General features: G+C 40.8%; 1 protein-coding gene and 1 non-coding gene across 5 annotated transcripts; both read left to right on the forward strand.

The window, feature by feature from the left end:
* Positions 1–193: 193 nt before the first annotated feature.
* Positions 194–267, forward strand: TRNAI-AAU (transfer RNA isoleucine (anticodon AAU)). Its single transcript has one exon. It is a non-coding gene; the product is annotated as a tRNA-Ile (tRNA).
* Positions 268–744: 477 nt separating this feature from the next.
* Positions 745–12,472, forward strand: MESK2 (misexpression suppressor of KSR 2). 4 transcript variants are annotated; one of them, XM_069050587.1, is made up of 10 exons: positions 745–905; positions 5,626–5,855; positions 8,272–8,343; positions 8,451–8,650; positions 8,703–8,823; positions 8,874–9,162; positions 9,217–9,486; positions 9,535–9,619; positions 10,634–10,678; positions 11,371–12,472. In XM_069050587.1, the coding sequence occupies exons 2-10, from the start codon at positions 5,638–5,640 to the stop codon at positions 11,514–11,516; spliced, it is 1,446 nt and encodes a 481-aa protein (XP_068906688.1). In that variant the 5' UTR covers positions 745–905; positions 5,626–5,637; the 3' UTR covers positions 11,517–12,472. The 4 variants fall into 4 exon arrangements, with proteins under 4 accessions (XP_068906688.1, XP_068906698.1, XP_068906712.1 ...); XM_069050597.1 differs by lacking the exon at positions 10,634–10,678; XM_069050611.1 differs by lacking the exons at positions 10,634–10,678; positions 11,371–12,472 and adding an exon at positions 10,333–10,511.
* Positions 12,473–13,752: the final 1,280 nt, after the last annotated feature.

A 13,752-nucleotide genomic window follows, 5' to 3' on the forward strand; every position in this document is an offset into this window, starting at 1 on the left:
GGGTAGTGCAGAGAGGAAGAAAAAAATGGTTTTTATTTCTTTTTTAAATCCATTTAATTATTTTAATTAACCACAAAAAACAACAATGGAAAGTTTATTAATTATATTTTTAAATAATATTACTTTTATGATGTTTAAAATAATTGACCAATAATACGGCTGAACAATTGTAGTAAAACAAGTGGAGTCAACTGGCCCATTAGCTCAGTTGGTTAGAGCGTCGTGCTAATAACGCGAAGGTCGCGGGTTCGATCCCCTCATGGGCCAACTTTTTTTCCAATTAATTCGATAACAATCATTCTTTCAACTATAATTGACAATTAAAATTTTATTTTGTTTACGTTTCTTACTAATCCACAGCAACTTAATACAAATTCTATCCAAAACAGTTATTTAACGGTTTATTTAATATAACTGTAGAAACCTGTAATTTGTGATAATTGTGGTCACCAGATGGCGCCGCGGTTCTCAAATGTCATGCACCTCCGAAATCAATACACCGTTCCTAATTCCATCACCCTTTCCTAATTCCATGGGCGTCCCGTTTGGCCCCTTTCGCCGACCTCCCGAAAAGCCCCCTTGACGTGTGGAGCCACGAGGCCCCCTTGAACCACCATTTCCACCTCCTTCACGTGACCTCGTCGCCGTTTTTTCGCCCCGAGCTCGCCATCCGTGACGAAAAATCGTGTTGAAATCTGATCGCCGCCCCTGACTGCCATCCGGAGTCCACTTGAAACCCGGTCACGTGAGCGCCTAACAACCAATCGGACATCATTTTGCATTACAACATTAGTGCGAGTACAGAAACGTCACACGGACAAGTCGAAGCCGCCTCGAATCCCCCGAAAAGTGGTGTCTGTGTTGTGTTTTTTTACTTTGATAAATCAAAACTGCCAGATCTAACGGTAAGAGTCGATGCGATCGCCCGTTTTGCTTGGATTTCGTTCGATTGAGGAGTTGCCGTAAATCTGCGCGAAAATCAATAGAGTCCTTTGACAGCGGCCCTCTTGATGTTCGGGGTGTCAGACCGTAACGACGATCAGGGGCGGCCGGGGGCTGTCGTTTGGCGGCGACCGCCGCCTGCTTTCGCCGGCTCCGGCCCCCGGTGCCATTTTGCATGCAGGATCGTTTACGACTTGCTCAAATGTTTTATTTATTGTTTAGCTTAGCTGGATGTGCGCTTTGTGCATGTTTTTGAGAGGCGAGCCTGATTTTGTGGGGCGCCAGCTGGGAAAAATCAATGTCGAGACGAGTGACCGAAGGAGCAATTGGTTTGTTGTTCTTTGCAATTGTCCTTAATCGGGTCCGGTTAGAATCAGATTCCGCCAGATAAAGATCGGTGCAGTCGATGACGATTGCTAATTAACACTTTTTGTTTTTGTTGTCTGTTGGTACTCGTGACTTGCACTGGAAAATCACTCGAAACCGTACTAAATCCATCAAGGAATATGTTGTTACACTTTTATTGCGTCTCTGGTAGGTCTTAATTACGCTGTATTTCGACCAAGGTCTCCCTCTACCAAAATCGTAATTGGAATTTTTAGTACTAACAGCGTAAACAACGCCCCAGTCGGTAAAAATTGCTGGGGGCTAGGCAGGTGCCAAGACGTCTGTCCTAGATTGGGCCAGGTATTGAACGTCACAAAGACATGATCACCCACCTCCATTTTGATACTTTTACACAGCGAGCAATTAACACTTTTGTTATCTTTGTTCATGTTCAGAATATCGTTAGCTTCGTTATCAACGTTCGAGGTAGTTTGTCATTTACGACAGTATCGATGAAGCTCAGACATCGTCGCAGGGTGCACCAACATACTCATGTTAATCCGATAGAGTTAGAAAAGACCAAATGTGTCAAAATATGGAACTACATATTTCGCTTATTGACAAACGACAAAATTGACAGTTGCAGGTTTACCAACATTTTTTGATTGGGACACGTTTGGCTCATTTTACGTGTGATTAAGCAACATTCAGAAAACACTACAGTTTGCTGCAAGAATGATAAAATGTAGAATGCGTTCCCGGTAATCTAACAGACGGGATGATAAAAAAGGAATTACGAATGAAATCGGTGTATTCTTCCAGAATGGCGATTTAATCGAATTGTTTACTCATACCAAATGATTGATGATGTTTTAATTGTGTCTCAGTCGGTCTTTGGCGTTGTGTTAGAATCATCACACAGCATGTAAGTTCTTGAAAGAGTTGAATTAGTTAAGTAATGATTACTTAAATGAGATAATGCAGGAAAAATATTTTTACTGAGTTTTTGTGCATATTTTCGAAATATGGAAAAAACATTGTAAAGAGATAAGAATTTTCAGTTTTTTATTAACGAATAATTATTATTTTATTGTCTGCTTGATAATTTATTGTGCAGTAAAGATTTTTTTCGTGTGACATCATAAAGAAGAATGTTTTTAAATTGATGCTATGAAAACTAAAAACACATATTATAAATATGGATTAACCAATATTACTAAACAAAACACCACACAAGAATCGTAAAGTAGACTGAAAGGCGAGGAGGATGTTGGCAACTTCATAAAATAAATCTAATTAGAAAGAGATGTTTAAAATGATTCATTTGGTTTGACAACCCTACAGGGTTAAATTGTTTTAGAGGGTCTAATTGTTAAACAATGGATTCAGTGTCCTAGATAGCTGTCGTCATTTTTCTTATGCAAATGGCCGTAATAAGAATTTCTGAATAATGAGCAGCACTGAAAATCATTAGCAGAGAATCTAAAACATCAAAGAACTAAATTGTTAAAACGTTCCTTTCGTGCAAACAAGAACAAAGAAACATTCTCGGCAGCTCCGCAAAACTGTTTCAGTTACAAGAGATGTTTTAAGTGTTCCTGATTAACTGTAATGAAATACAGTTCCTGTTTTGGGACATTCCTTATTTAGTGGGCGTTGTCGAATTTCGACCCACATACATAAACCTACATGTAATGTAGAAATACAAGGTGTCGAGAATGCATACAATACATATTTACAAGGTGTCGTTACAATACACATTTAAAAACACAGATTTAGTGAATTTCAATTGTGCCAGAACACTTGGTGTAAAATGAAGTAAAAATAAGGTTTTACGTATGAGCAAGAAAATTAAAAGTACTCTTGAAAAGTAGAATGCAGAATGTCTAAAAGAAGAAGAGTTGTCTTTTTATGGCGCGTGTAATTGTTGTCCTCGCTGCGCTGCATGAAAGGATGCTTTTATGCCCTTGTTATGTAATATACAATTACGATTAATAAAAATAAAAGAAATGAGGGGCGGCTATGAAAGACGAAACTTCTGAAAAGGTAGCTTTAACTACGACTAACAGATACGATGAAGAGAGATTTTGCCGAAAGTTGAACAAATTAGATTGTGTGTGATAATCCCAGCCACCATTTTCTTCATTCTTATTTTAAAATAGGTTTCAGTCATAAATATTTTGTGTTTTCCTGTGAAAATCACTTTTAAATAAACTTCACCTAAATGTCAAATGTGACAAGTGACAGTTGGGTTAAGCTACGCCACACGTTGAAATTTTGTTCTCCATAGCCACTCTATCTCTTCATGTTGGTCATATTGTATCGGGTGTTCATTAAAATTTCTCGTCAAAGTTGGCGTTGAAGAGTCGATTGTGAACGTACCACTCGTCAGTCTGCAGATTAAAAACACAAATAACGCAAAAAGTGAGGCTAGAGTTAAACAGCTGATCCGTGGTGCGTTCACAATCGACTTTTCAACACCAACTTTGACGAGAAATTTTAATGAACACTCAATACTATTCTAGAAGTTAATGGTTATTTACTAGAAACATTTTTATTTTCTAAGCGTTAAGATACGTCAAAATCAAATATACTTTAATGAACGTGAAGATAGTAACAAACATATTTCTGAAGTTGCCTAAAATGGAAAATAATTCTTATGGTTTTTTTTAAAATACATTTTGTTGATTTTCAAACCACAAATCTACATATAAAGTAGTTGATTGCAATTCTTGCGCAATACAAATTTCAAATTTAAATATACAGGGTGTTTCTGAAATAGGTGCATTAATTTTAACTGGTAATAGAACTCATCAAAAAAAAACAACTTTTCTCTCTGCCATTTTGGCGAAAAACGGTGCGTAATGGCTTAAAAAAATAGGAAAGATTATCCTAAAACCGTTCATATCTCCAAAACTAAGCTACCTAAAAACGTGAAACAACCAGATTCTTACGAAGTGGATTTTTTGCTATACGGGTAGATTTATTTGAATTTCAATTTCGGCGTTAAAACACGTTTTCTGGATGAAAATGGATGTTTTTTTCATATTAGCGCTGATCTCAATTAGCCATTGCAGTATTTAGTGGCGTAGGGCTATTTTAGTGAAAAATCTCTCCAATTTTTTTTTGGAATTAAACATCGTTTTTCGGCAAAATGGTAGATAGAAAAGTTGTTCCTTTTGACGAGTTCTATTACCAGTTAAAATTAATGCACCTATTTCAGAAACACCCTGTATTTTATGATTTATAAAATATGTAAAAGTCTACGACAACTTTGTTTTGTTGATAACACAACTGTCGTTAAAAATATTTTGTTGATTTTGACATTATACAGGGTGTTTGAAAATTGCTAGTACAAAAAAAAACTGTGGCATCTGGAAGCCCTAACAAATCCAAGAAACCAATTTTTAATTTTTTAAAACAAAAGGGATAAAGTAACTCTATTCCTGCATATTCTACGCCTCAGCCGGGGCAATATTTTTTAAACCTTGGTAACCAAGCGTGATGATCGTAGTGATAATGAAGGACTATACAACAATATGAAAAATTTATATTTTTTTGCAAAATCTTGGCAACCACAGATTGACAGTTTAAGAACATCAAATTTTTTATTTCCTTATTGCTTAACAACGTGAAGTGTGTTTTTAAAATACCTTAACTCAGTGGTGCACTAACAATTTTAACCCAATTTTTAGTAATTTTTATCTCGAAAACTAGAGGATTTTTATTAGAATTTTCTTTTGCCGATGACTTCAACTCACCATCACCAATTACCAGGTTTTTTTTGTACTAGCAATTTTCAAACAGCCTGTATTGTCTTGTTTTTCACGTCATCTATTTTATCTTATTTGTTTTGCTATTAAAAGTGCGTTACGTTGCCATTACGTGATGTCCCAGACTACGTTACGTACTACTAATCAAATTAACGATTCAATCAATGCTCCAAGCCTTCAAGGAACAATAAAATCGATGAATGATCCAATCACATCGTACATTTCAAGACACTAATTAAAATTATTATTATTATTACTATTGTTGAACTTATCACAGTGGAGACTTGTAATTGTCTAAAAATATGTTTACGTAATGCGAGCAAGTTAAATTTGCTTGGGTGCTCCGAGGAGTGGTGCAAGTCATTTCTCATCCCAACAACCGTGTCAAGAACTGTACACGCACAAATTCGTGCGTTTAGGATATCTCAAATTCACTCTGGCGGATCGTCGTTCATTCGGATTTGTGAGTGTCGTCACGTTTTTTCGATTCCGGTCACGTGCGCGTCCGTCCATGAAATCAGGCTTTCCCCCAAACCCCCTACGAATCCTTCATACGAATGACCAATGTGGTGATCATGATCAGGCCTAACCGACGATGCCGGGGAGCCTCGGCGGCTCGTACCGCTCCTTGTCGGGCACGAGCGACGTGTACCGCTCGACGACGGTGGCAGGTGGCGGCGGGAATGCCGCCACCGGGATCCTAGAGGGCATGAAGAAAGCTTTTAGTTTCATGGCAGGTGGAACGTCCACCAGCAAGGACCAGAAACTGATCGAGAGGGTGGCGGGCGACGGGCCAGTCGTCATATCATCAAGGTACTGTGACACGGGGGCGGTGTAGCGGTGGCGGGGAAAATCGCCAAGGACGGTGTGCTGTTGTTATTGTTGTTGTTTCATTGATCCTTGGTAGTTTTCGGGTGGCGGTGTGTACAATACACGGCTTCTTTGTGTCAGATGGCTCGATGTCTCGCTTGTTCCACGTTGTTTTTTTGAAGGGTTGCTTTCGGCTGGGTCAAGCATCGATCATGGTTTATTTGCGGACGGCGGTTAATGCCTGGGGCGGAATTAAATTTGCATAGTGATTAAGCGTGTGGGGTGGAAGCGAGGCACGAAAATGTTCTTATGGATTTTGGTCGTGCATACGTGGACTGCAGAGGGGGTTGATTTTTATCTCTTGAACCGTAAGGGCGGTCGGGACCAGATTACCGCATAGAAAGCGCAGATTACACAAGAATTATGCCTTTACACAAAGTCCCTTCCACGCCACGAAAGGGACAAGATTCTTTTGGGATATTTACACAAAATGGTGTTTTGAAAGAAGAAGACGCTTTGCAGGAGTGAAACCATCGGTTGATTGGCGATAGCTGTTCGGTTGTTTAGAAATAAAAAAGTAGGAGAAAACAGAACAATTTTTGTTGCGGTGGGAAAGATACTGTTTTGTTTTTGTTAGAAACTGGTATCAACGTCAGATTTTTTGGAACAGAAAATGTATTTGCCTGACAGAGTGTTGTATCGTTTATTTCTGGAGCTCATTTGCTGCATAATAAGAAAATGAACGTTCATATAATCGATAGCAACAGCAAAAGTGATGAAGAAATGTCTAATACGCCGCCGGAGATCGCAGATGATAATTGCAGCAATTGTTCTGGTCACCATAAATTATGTAAATAAGTACATACATAATTGTATTATAAATATGTAGTAAATTTCTCGTTTTGTTGGCAAGCTGATAAAAAATTCTATAAAAAAATTGTTAATATGTATTAATTAATTTATCTATTTGAAAAAGGTAGATATAAAATAAATGTGTAATTTTTCCAATGATGTTTTTTGCTTTGTAGTTCGTCCGATCTGCCAAAAAGTGCTTTTTGTCCTCTCCTGTTTTCAAGCCTCGGCTGCGCCTCGGCCAGAAAACTCGCGAAATACCCTGTATTGATGTAGAAACTTTCTGTTTTTTGCTCTTTAGAATTTTGCTCTTGGTTTTTAGAATATCTTAATTAAATTCTTGCGACAAACATTCTAGAGAATACACTTACATATTTTGTAGTCGTAATTTTTCATTTTAAATTTATTCTGAAGTTTCTTGAAGTTTTTTCCTTCAGAGCATTTCATTTCGAGAGTTCTAAATTGATCTAATTTCTTATTCAAGATTGCAATTTCGGTATTTTTCAAATGGTGCAAGAATCAAAATGAAAAAAGTAATGTGGGAAGTTTTAATGAAAAAACACGAAGAAACTGAATTACTGATGTCCAAAGAAAAACACAAATGGAAAAAAAAGTCTGACTTGGAGCGTTATGTTGCGAGGAATAAAAAATGGAGATGATTTTTACAAACTGGACAAGAGACCAGAATATTGAATACGCCACGTCGAATTGCATTTTCCAAGTGAATATGCGACGTTTTATGAAGCCGCAAAGCTTGAATAAAATCAAGACAATAATATTGGAAAGCTTCCAAAAAGCGACCACGCAATTTACAAAAACACAATAGCCACAGAGCCTCGTTTCGAACGCACGAACCTCATCACAATCCCCCCGTTCAAAAGTGGGGCGATTTACCGAAGAGAACGTTTTTTCCGAAAACGACCTTCATCAAAGAAATATCTAGACCATTTAAAAACACCTCCGACCTTCCTCCTGTATCGCTTTCAGCTCACTCGATCGGACGGCAACGTTTTTGTCGCTTTGAAAACATCACATCTAAATATACCCCGGTGTCGTTTTAATGAAAATGTCCGGCGACCGACACGCACTACGTGACTAAGGTCAGGGCGACGCGTATTAAGAAATTGCGTCGTTGCTGGACTTGATCGGGGGCGACGCGACTTCCATTAGGCGAATTGGCTTTCATTGATTTTAGCTCGATGAGAACAAGCGCGACCGAGTCGTCTCTTCGTCGCATTCCTGTTTTCCTCCTCTTTAACAATTTTTCCTCGGCGAAATCGATCCGACACTTGAGGTCAACGCCGTTTCCTTCGTACACCCCAAGGATCAAGGTAAGCTGGCATGGCGGCATGATGCGCTTTTGTTCGTCGACTAGCGTCACATCAGCTTCTCGCCCACTAACGAAACGCACACACGGAGCCGATTTCCGCTCCCGGAAACTGACCCTCCGCTAACGACATACTAATCCGGATGGTGTAGTGCTCACGTTGGCTCCGCCTCGTCGTACTAGGGGGCGGAGCGTCGATCTACACTCTAGATCTAGCTCTATTAAAATTGTTTGTTTTAGGACGGAAAACTCGATTAGTAATAACAGAAAGATGCCCGCTTCCGGTGTAGCTGAAGAAGCAGCCCTCTTGGGGTAAGAAATCGACACACTTACTAGTTTTGTGCTCTCGAATGGCTTCGTTTTTTGACTCGTCGATTCGATCTAGGAGGCGGACGATTTGACAGATTGTTTTTTCACAGTACGATGCCGTCAGACAGCATGGACGATATCGAGCTCAAGAACATCCAACTCCAGTTCCCGTCGACTCGGTCGCTGTCACGTGACGATTCTTCGGCTCAGGAGGAAATCGTCGAAACTGACCGCGGCAACTTGGTGGTGGCGGTGCAGGGATCGAGGAACAAACCGGCGATCTTGACCTACCACGACTTGGGCCTCAATTGTGAGTAGCCATGTTGGAAGATGGCGGCCAGCTGATCGAGTTGTTGTTGCAGACGTGTCCAGTTTCCAAGCCTTCTTCAACTACATCGACATGAGAGCGCTGTTGGAGAACTTCTGCGTGTACCACGTCAACGCTCCGGGACAAGAAGAAGGCGCCCAGACTCTTCCCGAAGAGTAAGTCGGTCGTTAGGGTTGGCAAGAATCGATCTCAACTCCGTTTTCAGCTACATCTACCCGACGGTGGACGAACTCGCCGGTCAGCTGAGCTACGTCCTCACCCACTTCGGTCTCAAGCAATTCATAGGTTTCGGGGTGGGGGCCGGTGCCAACATCCTGGCTCGGTTCGCCCTTAACAACCCCAACCAAGTGACGGCTTTGTGTCTGATCAATTGCGTCAGCACCCAAGCGGGGTGGATCGAATGGGGGTACCAGAAACTGAACGCGCGGCATCTCAGGTCGAAGGGGATGACCCAGGGGGTGTTGGACTACTTGATGTGGCACCACTTCGGCAGGGTAAATCGATCTTGCGACCGTTCTAACCTAGCAATGAAATAATTGTCGTGACAGAACACGGAAGACAGGAACCACGACCTGGTGCAAGTGTACAAGAGCTACTTCGAGCGCAACGTCAACCCGACCAACCTGGCTCTCTTCATCGACAGTTACGTGCGCCGCACCGACCTCAACATACAGAGGGAGCTGGACCCGACGAAGCGGAAAGACTCGACCACTCTGAAGATGCCCGTGATCAACATCACCGGCTCGCTGAGCCCCCACGTCGACGACACCGTCACTTTCAACGGGCGCTTGGACCCCACCAACTCGTCGTGGATGAAGGTGAGACCTAACCTCAAACTCGACCGAACTGTTTGACGTTTGTCGCAGATCTCGGACTGCGGCATGGTCCTCGAGGAGCAGCCCGGCAAAGTGAGCGAGGCCTTCAGGCTGTTCCTGCAAGGCGAAGGCTACGGTAAGTGAAAATCCGGCGTCATCTTCCGTTCGATCCATCTTCAACAGACATAACCTCAAATAGGCGGACAAAAAAATAAAAACAATAAAGTTACTCAATAATTATGTAAAGAGCGCAGGCTTGCTCGTACACGCTCTGAACACCGCTTTGCCAAGTAGTTTAATGTCGAAGTTTGTACGGGAGCGGGGAGGCGGCCGCGCCGCCTCCTCGCCCCCTACCGAAAGCGTCAGTGTGTCGACAATAGTTGTGTCCCTCCCCTCTGTCTAGACTAGGAAAAGAGAAACACGATCATACACTGAGTTCGTTTTATTTTACAATGTTTGCGTTGGTTGGATATGCGCGAATGGTATGTATTGAAAACAATCTGTGTCCCATTTTTTGTTTTTGTTCCATTTTGAAACGCAGCTAAGTCGGTGAAACAATGTCCGAAAATAGAGCCGGTCCTGGAGAAGTACTGAACCAGTCCAGCTTGTACATAATTGGCTCGTTTCATGCTTGACAATATTGAATTTGGCTTAATGTAATCGATGTCGATCGAGGTGTATCAAAAATACTTGAATAAAATCTATTTAGCGATGGCGATACTTTTCGTGACATTGTGTTGTGCGCGACTGTACCCGTCTGCCGTAGACAGTACAATTTAGAGCGACACCCCATCCGTCCATCAGCCTTATTATAATTTGTTTGATTTAATGATTTTTTTTGTTTTTCAGCCATACATGTCAAGTACCCCACGCCTAGCTATTCATAGTCCAGACAAGTGTTAGTCTTAGATCTGTTCGATCAGTATTCTTAACGTGTGTGCTTCAACATAGTTCTACTCATGTGTTTTTTTAACTAGTATTAATTATTATTACATATTATTAATTCTAATAAATTCAGTTGTAGATTGTGTCGTTTTTGTTTTGTTTGTTGTTGATTAGCAGTCGCTGGGGTGCTGTGTGACTTTTTTTAATTTTTCACTTGTTTCTAGACCTGTTTGACTCTTATCATCGCTATGTCGTGTTGTTTTAGCCGTACAAGTGCGCCGACGGGCCAGTAGCAGCGTGTCTATCGAAGGTAAATCTTTTTAAAGCCTGGCCTGTCGTTGTAGAGCGGCCCCTCGAAAATTTCCCGAAAATTCACACGTAAGTCCACAAGGCCTACACTAAACAACACGAACACCCGGTAGACCAGTGTAAATACGTACTAAGTACTAACCGCTAGTGTGCGGGGCGTCCCAACAACAACACCCCACGCCGAAAATGATCGTTTCGTCGCACCAGAAATGGTCGGATCAAATACCACGCGTGATCATTTTTGAGTGGAGGGACGCCCCGCGGACGCTCCCGGTGTGCGGGACCAACCTGACCACGTTGTACTGATGATGCGAGTTACATATTTTTTGTAGTTTTATAGGTTGGCAATGGCATGATCTTCATCTGTCGTGTATTGTGAGTTGTGTGTCTGACGCACCTTCTAGTCCACTCGATCCCGCTAGATCTGTACCGATCTGTGTAGTTCCCCCAAGAGAATTGTTGCATGTCAGTCGCTTGTCAGTTGTCAGTTTTCCTGATTTTGCACCCCACAAAACACACGAAACATGAGTAGAAACGAGAGTAAACGGTGCATCTGGTGTTGTTGTTTTCCGACACGTGGCGCCGCCATGTTTTAGTTGACAGTTGAGTTGACATTTCTGGTGACGGTTTAGTTGCTTCGCCTGACACGGCGCCACCTCTCACCATTTGACAATGTGTGTTTGATGTTTGCAGTGGCGCCCCTGTCGCCAACTAAAATGGCCCTATTTCGCAAAACGTCGCTGGAGGAACTGCTCAAGTCGAAGCTGCCAAACGGGGGACAGTGGCCAACGAACGTCATCCACATCACAGAGAATCCGATATCGGCTGTCGTCTGCTAAAAAATCGATTAGCAGAAGCAACAACGCCGCCACTGCTCACACACAATCACACTCTTTACACACATACACCCACACACACATGTACACTCGCAGGACTGTATTGAAATTTGTCGGGGGGGTCGTCGGAGTGACAAGATGGCGGACGCTCCGACGAATCCCCTGTATAGTATCGAGCGGGACGCATTCTCAAAAATACGCTAATTAGGATAGTTTACGAATTTTTTAAGTGAGATTCAATTTGTAACCGTGTAGTCGGTAGGCTGGGGTTGCGGTGCAAGATGGCGGCCGACAGTCGATGATCGGTGCAAATATCAAACGAGCTTATCGGGAACAATCGACGTTCGAGCCATAGGCGTCGCGATAATTATTCTTGTAAATAGGGTGAGATGTGATAAATTTCAATACAGCAATTCGTTGGCCACTGCCCCCAGAGCACATATCCTAGTTAGGAGTTGACCAGGCCCGGATCGAATTATTACGGGGCCTATGCCGCGAATCCAGGGCCACTTTTGATCATTGCAACGAAATTCTATCACGCCATATCGACAGCCTAGCGAATTGTTGACAAAAATAATGAGAAACTAGGTGCGCTTAAAATAGGACCTATGGAACAGTGTTTGTTTTTCTGATTTCCGTTGTGATTAGTTGACGTTCAAGGTAATAAATATTTAAAAGAACAAATAGTCGTAGGTCGAGCTTTACTTGTTGATAGGAAGCCTAATCAAGATAATATTTAACGAATCTTAAAGGAGAACCCCTCACGGACGTTATAGTTTTTATTGTTTTGTAAGGTTATGTAAGATAAGATTGATCGGTGTCGTTGGATGCTGCTCGGTTTTTATATTGTTGCGATGTAGTTTTATGTTTTGAAATGTGATGAATAATCGTATTGTGCCTCACTTTGTTAATGGTTTAAGTTAAGCACTATTTAATTTTAATAAAATGTTCAAAACGTTCACGATTGTTTCATTTCACGGGTCAAGCGGGTTCAGGAAACGGTGGCCGTTAACGGCTTTGTATGAAAATCGCTTTTCCTACGGTGGCATTGTTTCCACCGTAATTACCGACGGTCATGAATGACAAAAGAAAGAAGAGAAAGAATTTTTCGAGAAAAACCCACGTTACGTGTGCAAGCTATGGAGAAAAACAAGAAGAGATTTCGTAAGTGGCGTGTTCGTGAAAGAAAATTATATCTGTGTGACGTGGGAAAATCTCGGTCACGGAACTTGTGTGGATTTAATGTGTATAATTTAAAACGGAGAATGTTGAGAAAAAGTTGTCACCGCTTTCCGGAAAACAGGAATCTGCAGGGAGGGAGGCGGTGCTGCCATCTGTCAATCGAGAGACTAAGAAAATTTTGTCAGTATTGAGTGTTGTCAAGGCATTTTATAGTACTTTTATACTAATTAAAAATGACTGTTCCACTGGGAAAAACAAACGAAGAAAACCTTGATGAAGACATCTTGTTGGTCGAGAATATCGAGACTACTAACAAACAAATAATTTTTAGTTTTACCTATGACTTTATCAAATAGATTATCAATAATATCAAATTTTGGAAATTTGTGCAGTGAGGTTGTGATTGTGTTAATGATTTGATTACTGTTAAATGAACTGACAATACAAGACTTTACGATGCTTCGTTAAATTGTCAATAAATTGGCAATAACAATTATCAATCAATAATTATCATTCCCGAGATAATTTACCCAATCGAAATTGTGATATGAACAGTCCGACTGTTGTTGACTAAAACGTCAATGACTTGACATTAATAGCCTTGACGTATTTTTTGTTTCGGAATGTTCAGTGATTTTCTTGCCGAATTGAGAGTATCAATTATCATCAATTCGTTGTCAGTTTGGTCAAAGTCAATTGTCATTTTGTCAAAGATTTCAGAGTAACAGATTTAAAATGTCTTATTAGATTGGGAAGTAATAATAATTAATTAATGTTAATTTTGTTTAAATATTACTGATTCATCTAATATTCAATAAAATGGCAATAGAAACTGTCAGTTGTTTGTAATATATTTAATTATCAGTGTAATGCACAATGACACTTCTATTGATTTGAATTTATCGATAGCTGAATCGGAATCGATGGTACGGTTGGCTTCAAAAAAAACGGGAACTGTCAGAAAGAGTTCTGTCAGATTTTATTAAATTTTGATAGTTTGAAACGGCCTTTTAGAATTTAGGTTAAAAAACTGCACTTATGTGTCAGAAATACTACT

This window comes from Tenebrio molitor, chromosome 1 (genome assembly GCF_963966145.1).
Source record: "Tenebrio molitor chromosome 1, icTenMoli1.1, whole genome shotgun sequence".
In the NCBI taxonomy this organism is placed as follows: Eukaryota; Metazoa; Arthropoda; class Insecta; order Coleoptera; family Tenebrionidae; genus Tenebrio; species Tenebrio molitor.

What these genes read in the sequence shown, in the direction of transcription:
- MESK2 (XM_069050587.1), top strand. Translation starts at nt 5,638, where the DNA reads ATGCCGGGGAGCCTCGGCGGCTCGTACCGCTCCTTGTCGGGCACGAGC. An exon ending in CCAGTCGTCATATCATCAAG is followed by an intron (nt 5,856 to 8,271) that starts GTACTGTGACAC and finishes TGTTTGTTTTAG; the next exon opens with GACGGAAAACTCGATTAGTA. An exon ending in TGTGGCACCACTTCGGCAGG is followed by an intron (nt 9,163 to 9,216) that starts GTAAATCGATCT and finishes TTGTCGTGACAG; the next exon opens with AACACGGAAGACAGGAACCA.